General features: G+C 50.4%; 1 protein-coding gene across 1 annotated transcript in view; it reads right to left on the reverse strand.

Annotated features, from left to right (window-relative positions):
• Positions 1–7,635, reverse strand: part of LOC130110511 (fatty-acid amide hydrolase 1) — an 87,725-nt gene extending 80,090 nt beyond the window's left edge. The window contains exons 1-2 of the mRNA XM_056277628.1: positions 7,431–7,635; positions 7,232–7,345 (exon numbers count right to left, since the gene is read on the reverse strand). Of these exons, the coding sequence (XP_056133603.1) occupies positions 7,232–7,345; positions 7,431–7,634 (318 nt within the window). The 5' untranslated portion in view covers position 7,635. The remainder of the gene's footprint in view (positions 1–7,231; positions 7,346–7,430) is intronic.
• Between the last annotated feature and the right edge of the window lie 10,986 nt (positions 7,636–18,621).

An 18,621-nucleotide genomic window follows, 5' to 3' on the forward strand; every position in this document is an offset into this window, starting at 1 on the left:
GAGCTGAACAGGCCTTTAGCATGGGAGATGCACATGAATATGAAGGCCTACCTAATGCAGTACTTCACCTAAAGTCTACTGGGCCAAGATCAGTTGGATCTTGCAAATCGGCAATGAATACATGATATCTAATACACGAATGAGTAACGTAGCCTATGCTATGGAGTTAAGCTAGCCAGGGCTAGCGCTAGAATAGCTACACTAGCAGCTCAAAGACTAACCATCACACACGCGTGAAAACAGAATGAATAACACACACACATCACAGAAGTGTGTTTAACTAACGTTAGTTTAATATACGTTACAATATACGTTACATCTGCTTGAATTCAGCGATAAGTCCACCGAAATATTTGGCTAGAATGACAGCTGTCTGTCTACAGAGTGGCGTGAAGCCTACGTCACATTTCAGTACGCAGACATTCTGGGGACACTCCCCCTGCTGCCAAATAGCGGAATTGCAGCCTCTGCCCTAACCATCCTACGGTCCACAAACACGCACCCGGGCTGGGGGAAGGATGGTGTCAAGGGTGTCCGGTGCGTCAGGGGACCCCTCTGGAAACAGACGGGAGAGGGCATCTGCCCCGACTTTCTTGGAACCCGGGTGGCAGGTGAGGGTGAAGTCAAACCAGCTGAAAAAAAGAGAGCCCAGCGCGCCTGCCAGGGGTTAAGCCTCTTCACTGTTCGCATGTAGGTCAGATTCTTGTGGCCTGACCACACAACGGCTGCTTCGCTTCCTCCAGCCAGTGTCTCCACTCCTTCAGGGCTACATGGACTGCCAGCAACTCCCTGTTGCCGATGTCATAATTCCTCTCCGCTGGGCTGAATTGCCAGGAGAGGAAGGCGCATGGGTGGACTCTGGTCCTCCTCCGACCGCTGGGAGAGGACGGCTCCGATGCCCTTGTCCGATGTGTCCACCTCCATAATGAACTGCTTGGATGGGGCTGGGTGAGTGAGCACTGGAGCCATCGTAAACAGTCCCTTCAAGGCCAAGAAGGCAGCCCCCGCCTCCGGGGTCCAGGAGAAGGGGCGGAGGGTGGAGGTTAGTGCAGTGAGGGGGGCAGCCACTCAGCTGAAACCCCTGTCGAAGCACCAACAAAAACTGGCGGACCATAGGAAGCGCCTGAGTTGCGTCCTGTCGGTAGGCCGTGCCCACTCCTCCACCGCTCGGATCGTCCTGGGGTCGGTGCGGGTGCGTCCCTTCTCCACGATGTGGCCGAGAAATTCAACGGAGGTGGAGTGGAACACGCACTTCTCGGCCTTCACGAACAGTCTTTTCTCCAGTAGCTGTTGGAGGACCAGGCAGATGTGCTGGTGGTGTTCCTCCTCTGTCCTGGAGAACACGAGGATGTCATCCAGGTACACCACCACAAACGTGTTAAGCATGTCCCGCAACACGTAACACGGGACCAGCGCTTGGAAGACAGCCAGGATGTTGGTGAGGCCAAAGGGCATGACAAGGTACTCGAAATGCCCTAGGTGAGTTTTGAAGGTCATCTTCCATTCGTCACCCTCCCGAATACGCACCAAATGGTACGCACTGCGCGTAGGTCTAACTTAGTGAACACCGTGGCGTGAGTGAGTGGCCCGAAAGTGGAACTTATAAGGGGAAGTGGATACTTATTTTTAGCAGTGATGTCATTTAACTGACGATAATCAATACAGGGCCTCAGGCTACCATCCTTCTTCACCACAAAAAAGAAGCCCGCTGCAACCAGGGACGATGAGGGCCTTATGATTCCTGAGGCCAGGGACTCTGTGATATAATTGCGCATAGACTCCTTCTCCGGGACCGAGGGGTTATATAACCGACCGGTGGGAAGGGCAGCCCTGGGAAGGAGGTCTATGGCGTAATCACAGGAACGGTGAGGGGGACGTGAACGTGCACTGCCTTTGCTAAACACGGGAGCTACATCGTGATAAACAGAGGGTACACCAGTCAAATCTGGGGGAGAGAGCATGGGGCTTGGGCCCTTAGGACGGAGAGAGAGCGAAGCGAAGGCAGTTGACATGACACGCAATGCTCCAACCCAATATCCGCCCAGTTGACCATGAGATGTGGGGATCGTGCCTCTCCAACCACGGTCTACCTAACGCTAAGGGTGCTCCAGGGGCGTGCAAGACCAAAAAACGCGCAGTCTCTATGTGATTACCTGAAATAGTGAGCGTGAGAGAAGCTGTGCTTTGCATAATCCTACTGAGTGAACGACCGTCTAAGGCTTGGGCTGTGAGGGGACGAGTGGAATGCCAGCTTCCCGGGCCAGCGAGATGTCAATCAAACACTCGTCCACCCCCGAATCTAACAGTGCGCTGATAGAAAGTCATTCCTTATCCCAGGTGAGAGTGGCAGGAAACAACCGGTTGTGCTCTTCTTTGGACTGGGGCAGGGTGGTCAAGTTCACTAAGACAACTCCCTCCCCCACACACACACTAGTGAGTTTAGTTTTTTGGGGCGAGTTGGGCAGGCTCTGATGTACTGGCCCGACTTCCCACAGTAGAGGAAGAGTCGGTCACGCATCCTCTGCTCCCGCTCCTCCAGAGAAAGCCGTGACCGACCCAACTGCATAGGCTCCCCCTCAAACCAGGGTACAGATGATGCCGGGGGTTGCATAGGGTACTGAGAGGGCGGAAAGTGGCTGCAGGACGCTGGAACAGGGGACCCGCTGGTAGTACGGGCGGGGGGTAGGTCTATGGGAGGCTCCAGCGCGTTGAGCGCGCTCCAGACGTCACTCCCGCAACCGTTCGTCCATCTGTGGAGAGCGAGGTTGACGAGCTCGTTGAAGGAAGAAGGCCAGTCTCTAACAATGAGATCCTTGATGGAATCGCTGAACCCCCTCATGTACGCGCTTTTAAGCGCCGTGTCATCCCACCCACTGTTAGCCGCCATTATCCTAACCTCCAGGGTGTAGTCTGCTGCTGACCTAGCTCCCTGCTCGATAGAATGGAGGCGGCTAGCTTTGTCCTCCCCGTCTGCTGGGCGATCGAACACTAAACGGATTTTGCAGCGGAAGGCATCATAGTCGGTGGAGAACGGTTTGTGATGGCCAACTGCCGCCATAGCCCAACTGAGGGCTCTGCCAGTTAACAGGGATATCACCAGGGCTACTTTAGCCCCCCCCCCGTGCTATACCTGGCTGGCTGGTGTTTGAACAGGAGCTCGCGCTGACCGAGGAAACCTCTGCACTGCTCGAACTCCCCACCGAAGGCTTTAGGACAGGGGAGGTTAAGCTCAACACAGGAATCATGATACGGTTGACCGGAGGAAGGCCAGGAGGGACTGGGAGCTGGAGCTGGACTGGGATCACAACAGGATGATCACTGATCTTGGACACTGCCACTGTCAGAGCAGCGATCTGCGCGCAGAGTGATGCAAGGGCGCTCGCCGAGGTACGTGACTTAGTCTGGAGCCCACTGATCTCTCCAGTGATCTGGCAGAAGGCAGTGCTAAGCTCTGAATGGAGTTGAATGCTGTGGTCCTATACCACTGCCTCGAGAGCTATAGGGGGGGCTTAGGGGCTATGGCTGTCTGAGCAACCGCCTGCCCTTCGGGTTTGCTTTGGCTCATTCTGGCGTCAACGTTCTGTTGCGAATCTCGAATGAAGACCAGAGACCAGTGTAGCGAAACCCAAAGGCAGACGGACACAGAATACAGAGAAGCCCGAAGGCAATTTTAATGCAGGAAAACAGAAATAAGCAAACTGCTACAAAATAATAACAGGGGACTCAAAGGTGGAGGTGTTGTGACGATGTGTGGGGGTTGTGACAACCCCGGTGTCAGCCCAGCTTCTGCACCATGACCAGCGACCCAGCACAGCCCAGAAACACACCTGTACCCACCCCCCCCCTCAACGAGAGGGAGACTGAGCGACACACCTGGCCCCAATCAGAGGCTGAGCCCAAGGATAAAAGGGAGCCAGAGACAGCCGCCAGGGGGTGAGAGAGGAAGCGATAGTTGTGTTGGCTGCCGAGCGTAGGAGCCAAGGAAGACGGGAGCCACCCGGCTGAGACGAGGAGCAGGACTCCTGTTGAGGGCTTTTCCTTGTGTATTTTGAATAAATGCCCACAGCGGCCTCAACTTGCCGACGGTCTCTGTTTCGTTGTTGGGTCGGGTGCTAAGTTCCCCCGTGGTTGTCACAGTTGGTGGAGAATGCGGGCAGCGTGATACCACTACCAGAGCACCCGATTCAGTGAAGCAGACCGTGAACAGCCGGAACATGTAGGCGCTGATCCAAGCCCAAACCAAGCAGGCTGAGGGCATGGCCACTCTCCAGACGATGGCGGCGCTGCCCGGAGGGACACCAGCCAGCCGTCTCACCAAACAAACACCGGAGGACGACGTGACGGCGTACCTGGAAGTCTTCGAGCGGGTGGCAACGCGAGAGGGCTGGCCCGAGGCACAATGGGCGAATATCATCGCCCCGTTCCTGACGGGAGTCACGCTGCGAGCGTACCAGGACACTGGAAGTGCAGCCGATTATAAAATCGTTAAGAAAGCGATTGTGAACATTCATGGACACAATTTGGCTGCTAGGGCCCAACGGGTTTTTTTCGTGGGAATATAATGGCACCGAGCCGGTGCGCAGCCAGTTGGCTCAATTGCGAAGGCTGACACGTAACTGGTTGACAGAGGGGGATGGCCCGGCCGTGGTTGACAGGGTCGTACTTGATAAATGTGCATGTTCTCTGCCGCCGGAGGCCCAAAGGTGGGCCACCCAGAAATCCCCGACCTCAATTGATGAACTAGCTCAAGTGCTGGAAGCATACCAGGTAGCCCAGCAGATGAAGGGCGCGGCCGCCCAAAGCACTCACCCTAGAGAGGCGCGGCCCGAGAGACAGGTGAGGGGTGGGGAGCGGGGCACGCCAGCCCTGCCCACCACCGCCCAGAGAAGAACCCGAGCACCATCACCCCGAAAGGACTGGCACTGCTATTCCTGTGGACAGAAGGGACATCTAGCTCGCCAGTGCCCAGGCGACGCCTCCATGCCCACTGCCAGCGCCCCAGAACCCCCTTCAGCCGGACGCTGTTTATTCTCCGACTACCTGAACTCCGAGGGGTTCGAAGCGCCCCGCCTACCAGTAAAAGTGGGGTGTCAGGATACGTGGGCTCTTCTCGACACGGGCAGTCACCTGTCCCTGGTCCGACCCGACCTCGTCGATGGCCCCCCCAGGGAAGATGGTGGAAGTGACCTGCATACATGGCGACGTCCGCAGCTACCCGACTCATCACATCGTGATCCAGACCCCAAAGGGTACGTATGCGGTACAGGCGGGGGTGGTCCCAGAGCTGCCGGTTCCCTCCTCCTGGGCCGAGACTGCCCCCTGCTGGAGCAGTACTGAGGCGAATGCCACGACAGAGGCCGAGGCCGGCCACGCGCCACCCGGAGGCGCAGGGACCGTCGTCCCGCTGCGTGCGCAGCTCTGAGGCCCCCCACACACTCGACTGATAAAGGGCCTGGAGGAGAGGATGACGTGGCCCAGCGTGAGCAACAGGCCTCCCTGGAGACACCGGAGACCACAACCGCCAGTGAGCAGGCCCGCCCACTGCCCGCCATGGACAGCCCTGACACCGCCGCGGCCTCGCCAGCCCCAGCTCAGCAGACAGGCCTGGACCCGGACAGCTCCCCCCCTCACCACGCTGTCGGACTTCCCATTTGCTGCTTGGGATGGAGCCGCCCGAGAAGGGCGATTCGCAACGGCACAGCTGGAGGATGAGGTCCTGAGGAATGCCTGGGCGCAGGTGCGAGTCCACGATGGGAAGCCCCTAGATCCAGTGAGTCCCCTTGTTTATCCTCACTTCGCCACTCGGCGCAGTCTACTGTATAGAGTAGTGAGAACGACAACGCCGACGCCCTGTCCCGCCGCGATGCCTGCCTCTGGGCCATACGTGGGGACCCTGGCTTCCTTCTTGGGAGGGGGAGTTGTGACAACCCCGGTCGGGTCAGCCCAGCTTCTGCACCATGACCAGCGACCCAGCACAGCCCAGAAACACACCTGTACCCACCCCACCCCCCTCAACGAGAGAGAGACTGAGCGACACACCTGGCCCCAATCAGAGGGTGAGGAGGAGCCCAAGGATAAAAGGGAGCCAGAGACAGCCGCCAGGGGGCGAGAGAGGGAGCGATAGTTGTGTTGGCTGCCGAGCGTAGGAGCCAAGGAAGACGGGAACCAGCCGGCTGAGACGAGGAGCAGGACTGCTGTTGAGAGCTTTTCCTTGTGTGTTTTGAATAAGTGCCCACAGCGGGCTCAACTTGCCGACGGTCTCTGTTTCGTTGTTGAGTCGGGTGCTAAGAGAGAGATCGCTGGATAGGGTCCGGGGAAACGTGATGGTCGCTGGGGACGAGGAGCGAAGAAGACGCGGGGAGCCGTGGAAGTCGCGGAGGGAGGGTCTTGAGGGAAACAAAACAGCGAGACGAAAAACGAGCTAGACACTGGGAGAAACAAAACAACAGCGTGGGAATAGACACAAGGAAAGGGTTAACAGGCGTCACTAGAATAGGCTTGTCAGAGCTTTACCGCAGGGTTCAGTACGTCGAAGCACAGAGAGACGCTCTGGGAGGCTTCTTGTAGAAGCCTGATTGCCGCAGGTGTTCCTGATGGATGATGGCAAACACCTGGTGCAGCGCAGCACAGCGCTCGTCTCCTCAGAGCGCGAACCGAGCGTTCCCGGCGCGTCCGAGCTGGAGGAGTGGCCTGCATGTGCCGGCGAGGCAGCTCGGGGCGGGGAAACCACAACAAACATGTTTTATTATTATTATTATTATTCAAATTTCTTTTAACTTCATGCCATTATGCAACATAAGATTAAAGTTAAATGAAATTTGTGCAATAATAAAAATAATTAATCAACCAATTAATAATCAAGTAAAAAATGATAATAATAATAATTATTATTATTATTGTTATCCAGCTATCCATCCATTATCCAAACCGCTTATCCTGCTCGCATGGTTATTATTATTGTTCGTGTTATTATTATTATCGTTGGTGTTATTATTATTAATCCATCCATTATCCAAACCACTTATCCTGCTCTCAGGTTTATTATTATTGTTCGTGTTATGATTATTATTATTACTGTTCGTGTTTTTATTATTATTATTATTATACTACACTTGTTTTTCTTTTCCGACTGAAAAAGACATATTGGTGAGTGGCGACACGACAGACATCATCTGACAGCTTCTGGAAGACTGCGGTTGGTACAGACGGGCTAGATAGTGAACTTGTTGACCTTGTCCAGATAAGAGTAGAAGACGTCCTCGGGGTCCAGCGAGCTGTCCTTCAGCCGCTCCGCCAGCTCACGCAGAGGCAGCGCGAGGATGACAGACGCGTCTGTGCTGGCATGCTGAAACACAACACAGTCTCGTCACTACGACCAAACACAGCCACCACTGACTGACTGACTGTCCGTAGTGGGAATCAACCCTTACCGACTGTCTGTAGCGGCGGACTGCCTGCTCCGCACGCTGCAGGCTCGCCGCCCTCCGGTCCCTGGCGGTCTGGATTCTGGCTCGCGCCTCGCTCTGACGGACCCATTTGAACAAGAAGAGCAGCGCTCCCGTCCCACACACCGTGGTCGTGATGACAGCGGCCCAGTTCGGCTCGGCTCCGAACAGCTGCTCCGCGAACTCCATGTCGAACAGCCCCGCTTAAACGCCACCCGCAATCAAGCCCGCCTCGAGCCGAATACGCGGGCGGGGCGAGCAGCAGTCTGTCAGGCACTGTTTTACGAGCACGAGCCAAACGTGTCATATCGTACTCGTGAGGGAAAATCCTCATTGGGTAGCTTGGTGTCCACATCGTCCCCTGATAGGCCAGCCAAACACAGAGCTCCTCCCCCTACACGGAGCTCCTCCCCCTACACGGAGCTCACATGCAACGTTCAAAGCTGTGCAGCAGGGATGAACAGCTTGCGCTTAAAGAAAGAAAGAAAGAAAGAAAGAAAGAAAGAACAGCTTGCACTCAAAGAACAGCTTGCACTCAAAGACAGAACAGCTTGCTCTCAAAAAGAGAACAGCTTGCTCTCAAAAAAAGAACAGCTTGCTCTCAAAAAAAGAACAGCTTGCTCTCAAAAAAAGAACAGCTTGCTCTCAAAGAAAAGAACAGCTTGCTCTCAAAAAAGAGAACAGCTTGCTCTCAAAGAAAGAACAGCTTGCTCTCAAAAAAAAGAACAGCTTGCTCTCAAATAAAGAGAAGTTTGCTCTCAAAGAAAGAACAGCTTGCACTCAAAGAAAGAACAGTTTGCTCTCAAAAAAGAACAGCTTGCTCTCAAAGAACAGCTTGCACTCACGCAAAAAAGAACAGCTTTCCCTCTTCCTGCGTCTACTGCGGTTAGGCTTTCTTCCACCGGCTCGCTCCTGGGTTTATAAGGTATCTAAAGTCAGCCGAGTAAGTTTGGAGGACTTGGCTCGTACCGGAAGCGGTGCGAGGCTGGACGCATATTCCCATGTTGGGTCGCCCACACGGGCTGTTTGCAGATATCATCCAGGTTCACACGCCAGTTCATTTAAATATGCAAACGAGGGGTTTACATTTTAATATCCTGCCTTCGCGGATATAACATTTTGCCAGTTTATATATAGAATACCATGGATGGATATAAAATACTAATTGTCTAATTGTTCTCTGAAATTTGTAAATCCAAATAATACTGATTTTAACAGAGGTGGGTAGTAAAACCTTACATTTACGCCGTTATATGTGCTAGAGTATTTCTTAATAAACTGTACTTCCAGGAGTAGTTGTTTTGCAGGAGAGTTTTTACTCTTACTCGAGCACATCTTTCATTTACATTTTCTATTTATTATTTTTTTATCAAACACCCTGTTGTGGTTACACCGCCCCGAGCTGCCTCCCCGGCACGTTCAAGCCACTCCCCCAGCCCGGACGTGCCGGAAACGTGCGAGCGCGAGCGCTCGGCGCTGCACCAGGTGTTTGCCGTCATCCATCAGGCACACCTGCGGCCATCAGGCAGCCCTCTACAAGAAGCCTCCCAGAACGTCTCTCCGTGCTTCGACCTACTGAACCCTGTGGTAAAGCTCAGACAAGCTCTCCAGCATTCCTGGCCCTCTTGCTATTCCGGTTATTTCCAGTGTCTATATTCGTGTCTCTCTTTTTCCCTCCCAGGACTCTCTCTCCGCGACTTCCACGGCTCCCCGCGTCTCCCTCGCCCCTGGCGACCTTCACGCACCCCCCCCCCCCGACTTCTCCAGCGATCTCCCTCCGTGTCGCTCCACTTGGACCCCTCCTATTCGGACTTGACTTTCTGGATCTCGGACCCGGACTTCCTCGGACACCCCCTCGCTCTACGGATTCGGACTTTGGTAGCCAGGCGCACATCGTCTCAACAACGCCCACCTGAGACTCGCCTGTCATTCTCCCCCGTGGCAGTGCTGTTTGTTTGTCTTCCCTGCATTAAACCGCCCTTCCGGTTATCCTGGTGCTCTGTTGTCTGTCTGTCCTTTTGGGTGTCGCTACACTGGCCTCTGGTCTTCATTCGAGATACGTAACACACCCTGAAACACTAACATTAAAAAATATACTTTGGTAGTGGTAGTCTACAGGTAAAGTACACGAACAGAGAACAAAACGGAAAATGAACGCAAACACAACCGAACAGCACGACGGACCCCAGCCTGTCCCCCTCCCCACAACGCACAACACTGCCCCTGCATACGTTACCAGGAGGCAGCGACACGTCGTTTCCCAGCTCACAGCAGCGCAACACAAAGACAACAACACATATCCAAAAACTACACGAACACACATACTAACACATGCGTCCAAAATACAAAAAAATAAAACATCACTGTCCAAGGGAACGAACGCCAGCCAGGATGACTGGTAGGTTCTGCCGGTCTGCATGGGCTAGCAGTTAGCTTAGCCTGCCCCGTACTGTCAGACCGCCCTCGGTCTTACCACCTCGGTCTCAGCCCCAGGCAGGGCCGTGGTCCCCGCATGGGCCCACAAGACGCAGCAGACCAAGCTGCCCCAGCCATCAAACGAAGACAAACTTAGACGTGGACAAAGACAGTGCATGGACGGTACTGGGTGAGGCCGCTACCAGCGTGAATACGCGCCGCCATCTTCCCACACCGGAAGTGGTGTTACACACCGTAATATTTGTGTAATATAAATATGAAATATATGTGTCATATTACACACCATTAATAAATCTGAAGAATCTACCCCACATTTCCGTGAATTTAGACACTGCTGCCAGCCAAACAGGCTGAACATCACCAGACACCCCAACACCAGACAGGCTGCACATCACCAGACACCTCAACACCAGACAGGCTGCACATCACCAGACACCCCGACACCAGACAGGCTGCACATCACCAGACATATTAACACCAGACAGGCTGCACATCACCAGACATCTTAACACCAGACAGGCTGTACATCACCAGACACCTCAACACCAGACAGGCTGCACATCGCCAGACACCTCAACACCAGACAGGCTGCACATCACCAGACATCTTAACCCCAGACATCTTAACACCAGACAGGCTGCACATCACCAGGCACCTTAACACCAGACATCATAACACCAGACAGGCTGTACATCACCAGACATCTTAACACCAGACAGTTTGCACATCACCAGACACCTCAACACCAGACAGGCTGAACATCACCAGACATCTTAACACCAGACAGGCTGCACATCACCAGGCACCTTAACACCAGACAGGCTGTACATCACCAGACACCCCAACACCAGACAGGCTGCACATCACCAGACACCTCAACACCAGACAGGCTGCACATCACCAGACACCTCAACACCAGACAGGCTGCACATCACCAGACACCTCAACACCAGACAGGCTGCACATCACCAGACACCTCAACACCAGACAGGTTGCACATCACCAGACATCTTAACGCCAGACAGGCTGCACATCACCAGACACCTAAACACCAGACAGGCTGCACATCACCAGACACCTCAACACCAGACAGGCTGCACATCACAAGACACCTCAAGACCAGACAGGCTCTACATCACCAGACATCTTAACACCAGACAGTCTATATATCACCAGGCACCTTAACACCAGACATCATAACACCAGACAGGCTGCACATCACCAGACACCTCAACACCAGACAGGCTGCACATCACCAGACACCTCAACACCAGACAGGTTGCACATCACCAGACACCTCAACACCAGACAGGATGTACATCACCAGACATCTTAACACCAGACAGGCTGCACATCACCAGACACCTCAACACCAGACAGGCTGCACATCACCAGACACCTCTTCACCAGACAGGCTGCACATCACCAGACACCTCAACACCAGACAGGCTGCACATCACAAGACACCTCAAGACCAGACAGGCTCTACATCACCAGACATCTTAACACCAGACCGGCTGCACATCACCAGACACCTCAACACCAGACAGGCTGCACATTGTCATGAAATTTATTGTTTTATCAATGTCAGTACAAGTTTCCCACTAGCTCAACCTAAGCTTCTCCTTAAAGAAAACTACAACTCCCATGGTTTCCACACTGAGCCCTCCCCTTCCTCCATTGTAATTGTCACACCTTTGCCTTACCCTTTTGTTGTGAACGTATAATTTCCAGTGTTGGAGCACAAGAGCTCTCTCTTTCTCCTGTCTCCCTGGCCAGACGTAAATGTATGTCTCTTCTATCTCTAAATAAACCTTTCTGATCTGTTCATTAAGAAACTGGGCTCAGAGTTCTTTAAAATTCCACCACAGATGGCGACGAGGATTCCAAACTGCTCTTAAAATTATTTTCTTTTTTTTAACTGGGTTTTCAACCACATTACTAGCCTGCCTTGTTGCTGCAGGACTCCAATTTCAGGTAACTTGATCGCATCTAAAACATTGGATTTGGGGGTACGTTTGTTTCGAACCTACATTTTGGGAGTTTGAGCCTTGTTTATAAATGGCAGTTTCTTTTGTGTTATATGTTCTGTGTTTTAAAACAATAGGGTAGGTTGGGTTGTGCCGGATTCCTTAAAAACCATTGATCGTGTCTGGAGCAGGCTCCACATAGGCCAACTCGGTCATAGTTGTTCAGCAACAAAGCTTATGCCTATCAAATTTGGTTTCGGATTAAAAGTAAAGGCCTTCTGCTGTGTTAACCGAGGTCACAGCCCGCCATGTCAATGCGGTTATGGACGTTTCTGATTAAAAGTAAAGGCCTTCTGCTGTGTTAACCGAGGTCACAGCCCGCCATGTCAATGCGGTAATGGACGGTTATGGTAACGTGGTCATAACAAGGGAAAGACGCGCAATGTTTTGGTAACAAGGCAAAACATTTCTGTGAGCTCAACTGTCTGTCTAATGTGTCTGTGAGTCAGAGGATCCTGTCTTTGTATGTTTGGGCCTTCTATTGTCTCTCTTTTCTGCTATTCCGCTCTTTTTCTTTTCTGGAAACTTAAGTTTTACCCTGCAGTACAATGAAATTACGTGGACCGTCAATAGCAATGGCGGCTGCATTTTCTCCGGCTGTGGTGTCGCAGATAAAATTGTGGAGAGCACATACAGTGCATCCGGAAAGTATTCACACCCCTTCACCTTTCCCATATTTTGTTATGTTACAGCCTTATTCCAGAATGGATTAATTCCTTTTTTTCACATCAATCTATACACAATACCCCATAATGACAAAGTGAAAAAGGTTTTGTAGAAATTCTTGCAAATTTATTAAAAATAAAAAATTGCATGTACATAAGTATTCACACCCTTTGCTATGACACTCAAAATTGAGCTCAGGTTCATCCTATTTCCACTGATCATCCTTGAGATGTTTCTACATCTTGATTGGAGTCCACCTGTAGTAAATTCAATCGATTGGACATGATTTGGAAAGGCACACGCCTGTCTATATAAGGTCCCACTGTTGACAGTGCATGTCAGAGCAGAAACCAAGCCATGGAGTCAAAGGAATTGTCTGTGGACCTCCGAGACAGGATTGTATCGAGGCACAGATCTGGGGAAGGGTACAAAAAAATTTCTACAGCTTTGGAGGTCCTGAAGAGCACAGTGGTCTCCATCATTCGTAAATGGAAGAAGTTTGGATCCACCAGGGCTCATCCTAGAGCTGGCCACCCAGCCAAACTGACCAATCAGGGGAGAAGGGCCTTGGTCAGGGAGGTGACCAAGAACCCGATGGTCACTCTGACAGAGCTCCAGCATTCCTCTGTGGAAATGTGAGAACCTTCCAGAAGGACAGCCATCTCTGCAGCACTCCACCAATCAGGCCTTTATGGTAGAGTGGCCAGACGGAAGCCTCTGCTCAGTAAAAGGCACATGACAGCCTGCTTGGAGTTTGCCAGAAAGCACCTAAAGGACTCTCAGACCACGAAAAACAAGATTCTCTGGTCTGATGAAACCAAGATTGAACTCTTTGGCCTGAATGCCAAATTTCACGTCTGGAGGAAACAAGGCACCTCTCATCACCTTGCTAATACCATCCCTACAGTGAAGCATGGTGGTGGCAGCATCATGCTGTGGGGATGTTTTTCAGCGGCAGGAACTGGGAGACTAGTCAGGATCGAGGGAAAGATGAATGGAGCAAAGTACAGAGAGATCCTTGATGAAAACCTGCTCCAGAGCGCTCAGGACTTCAGACTGGGGTGAAGGTTTACCTTTCAACACGACAACGACCCTAAGCACACAGCCAAGACAACGAAGCAGTGGCTTCGGGACAAGTCTGTGAATGTCCTTGAGTGGCCCAGCCAGAGCCCAGACTTGAACCCCACTGAACATCTCTGGAAAGACCTGAAAATAGCTGTGCAGAGACGCTCCTCATTTAACCTTACAGAGCTCGAGAGGATCTGCAGAGAAGAATGGAAGAAATACCCCAAATGTAGGTGTGCCAAGCTTGTAGCTTCATACCCAAGAAGACTTGAGGCTGTAATCGCTGCCAAGGGTGCCTCAACCAAGTACTGGGTAAAGGGTGTGAATACTTATGTACATGCAATATTTCAGTTTTTTATTTTTAATAAATTTGCAAAAATTTCTACAAAACTTTTTTCGCTTTGTCATTATGGGGTATTGTATGTAGATTGATGAGAAAAAAAAAGGAATTTAATCCATTTTGGAATAAGGCTGTAACATAACAAAATTTGGGGAAAATGAAGGGGTGTGAATACTTTCCGGGTGCACTGTACGTATTTCACACAAAATGGCACATTTGATTTGGAAACTTTAGCACTAGTTAGAGAAGAACTGGAAAATTTTGAGAACTCTCCACAAGGTGCAGAAGTTATGATCGACTGGCGTTCTTTTGAATTGTGGGAAATTGAATCCGTTCACAGATGCAATCTCCTGCAATCCAAAATAACAGCCAGAATTAGCGCCAGGCTACAACGAGAACAAACCAATTCATTGAAGGAATCTATCCCACCTGTAGCTCACCAGAGTCCTCCGTGTGGGACCACCGGGTGTGAAGCCTGGTGATCGGGACAGGGGGGAGGGGAGAAACAGTACATTCAAATGTTTCGATTGCAAAGAGCCTGGACACAGCTACAGAAATTGTAGAGCGCCCCGTAATCTACACAATTTTCCTAAACAAATTGAAAAGAATATTTGTAAACTTCAATCAAACTACCACAAGGGTCTAGATATATTAAACTGAAACCCCCCCTCTCCCTATGGTCACATGGGATCCAGATTAGCGACCCTTTCATTACGATGTCAATAATGACATAACTAATTAAATGCGATGAGCCCAGTAACCTAACAATTCTGTCTTCGCTTCTCTCTAAAGTATTGGGGTCTAAATATCCCAGGACATGACAGGGAGGGGGGAAAGTTGGATGGGTTTATAAGCTGTAATATTTTTGCCTTTTTACACTTGTTGTTTCACTTGGTTAAGGTGGTGGGCATTTGTTTTTTGTCTTCAAACAGCTCATTGTTTCAATGATTTACAAGATACCTTATGGTTTTATTAATTTAGGTTTATTTGAATGTTCAGAATCTGAGAGAACAACTATCTTTATCATCCCTCATCTGTTTTAGTTTTAAAGACAATTCATTTCAGATAAGTACAACATGACAGACTTCGGAACATTTGTGGACAGCTTGGATGAAATGAAAGTCAGATTCATTTCACTGCATGAAATTGTTTGTGGTTTACTAACAACTAACATACAAACTAATCATATCATACTTTCATTTTTGTTCTTCATGGTTAAATGGGTTGACACAATGTGTTTTGTCCTTGTGTCAAAAGAGGGGTAGTGGGAATGAGGAATTGAAATTCAGGATGGTTGTGAGCCTTCTTCTGTGCAGTTTTCTTTGATTTTTATTTCATAGGAAACAAACTGTTTGACGAAGACAAACTTAGATCATAGCGGAAGTATCTGAAGAACACTGAATCAAGTTGACTACAAATCTTCAGAATCCTAGAATGACAGTGTTTTCAGTGTTGTGCAGTTTCTCTCTGAAAGTTTTTCCCTCCAGAATTGTCCAACCAAAAGTCCATGCGCTGAAACGTTCCTCCAGGGTACGCACTACGCAGCCTGCCCAGGGCTGTCACCACCTGCTCCTCCCTCTCCTCCAGACGGGCTGGGTAACACCCCCACTCCCGTGGTACCGGGTCCAGGGCCCCGGGGTATGCTCCACGGAAAGACGGCCTCCCGGCTGGACAGAACAAAGAGCAACCCGCCACATAGCGTGGCTGTAGGAGCTGTGTCGGTGTGAGGGTGGTCTCCAAGGTGTCCCGGTCAGCTTCGGGGGGAGAGAGGGGTCAGGGTGGTCTGCTCCTGGCTCAGCCAATCCTCCCACACATGAAGACCCCTCTGGTTGTCTGGATGAGACTAGCACCAACTCCCTAGCTCTGGAGACCACAGATTTGGGCTTGGCTTTGAGAGTATTAATGGGGTGAAGGCTGGGACTATCGGTTATGCGATATACGTAGGTAGAGGACACACGGCTGAGGGCTCCCAGTCTACTTTTTGACGAAACTTGTTTTACCTAGCTTTTCCTTTAGACTTTGACAAATTAGGCCTTGTAAGACTTACTTTAGAGATATCTTGCGAAATGAGCCACTGTAAACGCACCAAACCAGCAAGAAGCATCGACAAAACTCCAGCTAATGCTAACCGTGCATATGCTAATGTTTCCAAGAACGCAGCGGAGAAGATAGCAGCGTTTGCTAGCAACCCCTCGACAACGACAGAAACCGGAGATACCACAGCTGCTATGCCCATTTCCATGGATCAACTGTCTGCAGAATTCGAAAAGCAGAGAAGGTCACTTAGGGATCAGGGACGGATTAACCCAATCTGGGGCCCGGGGCACAATAATTCACGAGACCCCCTATAACAACACCAGAGAGTCTGAATGCAATTTCACCAAGCAGTTTTGATTAGTCATGTGACTTACAGTAATCACCGAAAACAGCGCAACGCATGTGATATTATTAAAGGACCTACAAAACGTTACATTATTATTGTAACCGGTTATTTTCTTGCCCGGTGTGGGATTCGATATGGGGTGTACTGCACCACAAGGCGACATCACTAACCGCTCGGCTTAAGGGTCAGACCCGTTAGTTAGGGGCTAACGTGTCTTATTAGTAGTTTACAGTCGTCACCCTCCCCGGAAGCGCGCCCTCGTGCTTTGTTATTCCCGCGCTATGAAGAGACTTCTGAGGATCTGCACACTTACGGATCCCACCACTGCCACCAATGTAACCGGTTATTTTCTTGCCCGGTGCGGGATTCGATACTGCTGTACTGCACCACAAGGCGACATCACTAACCGCTCCGCTAAAGGGTCAGACCCGTTAGCTAGGAGCTAATGTGTCTTATTAGTAGTTTACATTATTATTATTATTATTATTATTATCGTTGTTGTTGTTATTATTATTTCACCCGTCACCAGCACTAACTGCTAAGGCGCGCAAACGCCACCATGATTGAGAATTCTAGTGAAATCATGTCTTATATAAACCCTGGTAATCGACATTACCTCTTGTAATGATTATTTATAGAAGGGGTAATCATTGGGCGGATTTCAGAGGACGTAATTTCGCTAATCTTGGGGGCCCCCAGAAGGGCGGGGCCCTGGGGCCCGGGCCCCGTCGGCCCGTGCATTAATCCGTCCGTGTTAGGGATGATTTTTCTTCTCTGATCCAGGAGTCCATTAAACCCCTGCAAGCCTCACTGGACTCCTTGCAGGCGACAGTGAACTCGTTCCAAAATCGCCTTACTTCTGTGGAGTCTTTAACCAGTGACAACTTTTAACGTTTAACTGCAGCCGAGTCCACCATCAAAACGCTCCGAACCCAAAACCTGTCTCTGCAAGACCGGATCGACGACCTCGAGAACTGATCTCGGAGGGCCAATCTCCGTGTACTGAACATTCCTGAAGGCAGTGAGGCCAGTAAAGATCCGGTGAAGTTCATGTCGGAGATTCTGATGCAAATAATGGGTCCTGATGTCTTTTCTGCACCACCTGAGCTGGAGAGAGCACACCGGACCCTGGCCTTCAAATCCGGCCGGGGAACATCTCCTCACACGTTCCTGGTTTGCTTTTCCAGATTTCAGCTGAAGGAAGCTGCATTGTGCTGGGCCAGGAACCACGAGCTGAAGGACCAAGGACCAGTTATAAGGGTTTATCAAGACCTCAGCACGGCACTCGCTAAAAAGCAAGCCGCAATTAACGACATCAAACAAGCTCGGTACCAAAAGAACGTGCGGTTCCACCCACTGTACCCGGCCCGGCTGCGCGTGATGTACGGAGATGACTCGCACACCTTTGACTCCCCCGATGAAGCTCAGAAGTTTTATGATCAGAAGATAGCTTAAAAAGTAGGCTAGCAAAACGCCTGTTTTGAACCAAACTGGTTGGAGACTGTTGATTAGCTGGACTGATTTGAAAATGGGTAGGGCTATGTTTACTGGCTGAACTCACCCTCTCAACAGCCCTGGGACTGAAGGTGGTGCCTTCATACGTATATTGATTGTTCACCTGGCCTACAGATGTTGTTCAGTTCAATTTTTTTTCTTTCCTTGAGTATGATAAGCACTTAATATTTCATTGCTGGGAGCCTTCTTTGCTGAAAGAGGCAGGTTGTATTACCGGAAGGACTGGGGAATAGGGCTATGTAGCCTGCAGCTTGCCTCAGAGAGAGGAACAAGTATAGGCTTAGTTTTAGTTTCGTTCGTGTTTGAGATGAGGGGCAGGGTTATGGGAAGGGGCACCCCTAGGTTTTTTTTACAATGTGTATTTTCTTTTGTTTTCCTTAGAGAGGTTATTCATGAGGCCGTGCATTCTATTACAACCACTTATTTATCTTGTCACTGTCATCACTTCTACTCTACCATTCCTAGCTAAATATGGAAAATAAAACTCTTAAGCCTGGTGTACGGTTTATCAGCTGGAATGTAAAAGGTTTAAACGGGCCTGTAAAAAGAGCTAGACTATTCAATCACCTTAGTTGAAGATAGTGATGATTTCCGGTATTTCCATATATTTTCTATTTTTAAAAGTTCTGAATTGATAAAAAAGGGAGGAATTGTCATGAAATTCATTGTTTTATCAATGTCAGTACAAGTTTCCCACTAGCTCAACCTAAGCTTCTCCTTAAAGAAAACTACAACTCCCAT

Source organism: Lampris incognitus, chromosome 3 (assembly GCF_029633865.1).
Source record: "Lampris incognitus isolate fLamInc1 chromosome 3, fLamInc1.hap2, whole genome shotgun sequence".
NCBI classification, from domain to species: Eukaryota; Metazoa; Chordata; class Actinopteri; order Lampriformes; family Lampridae; genus Lampris; species Lampris incognitus.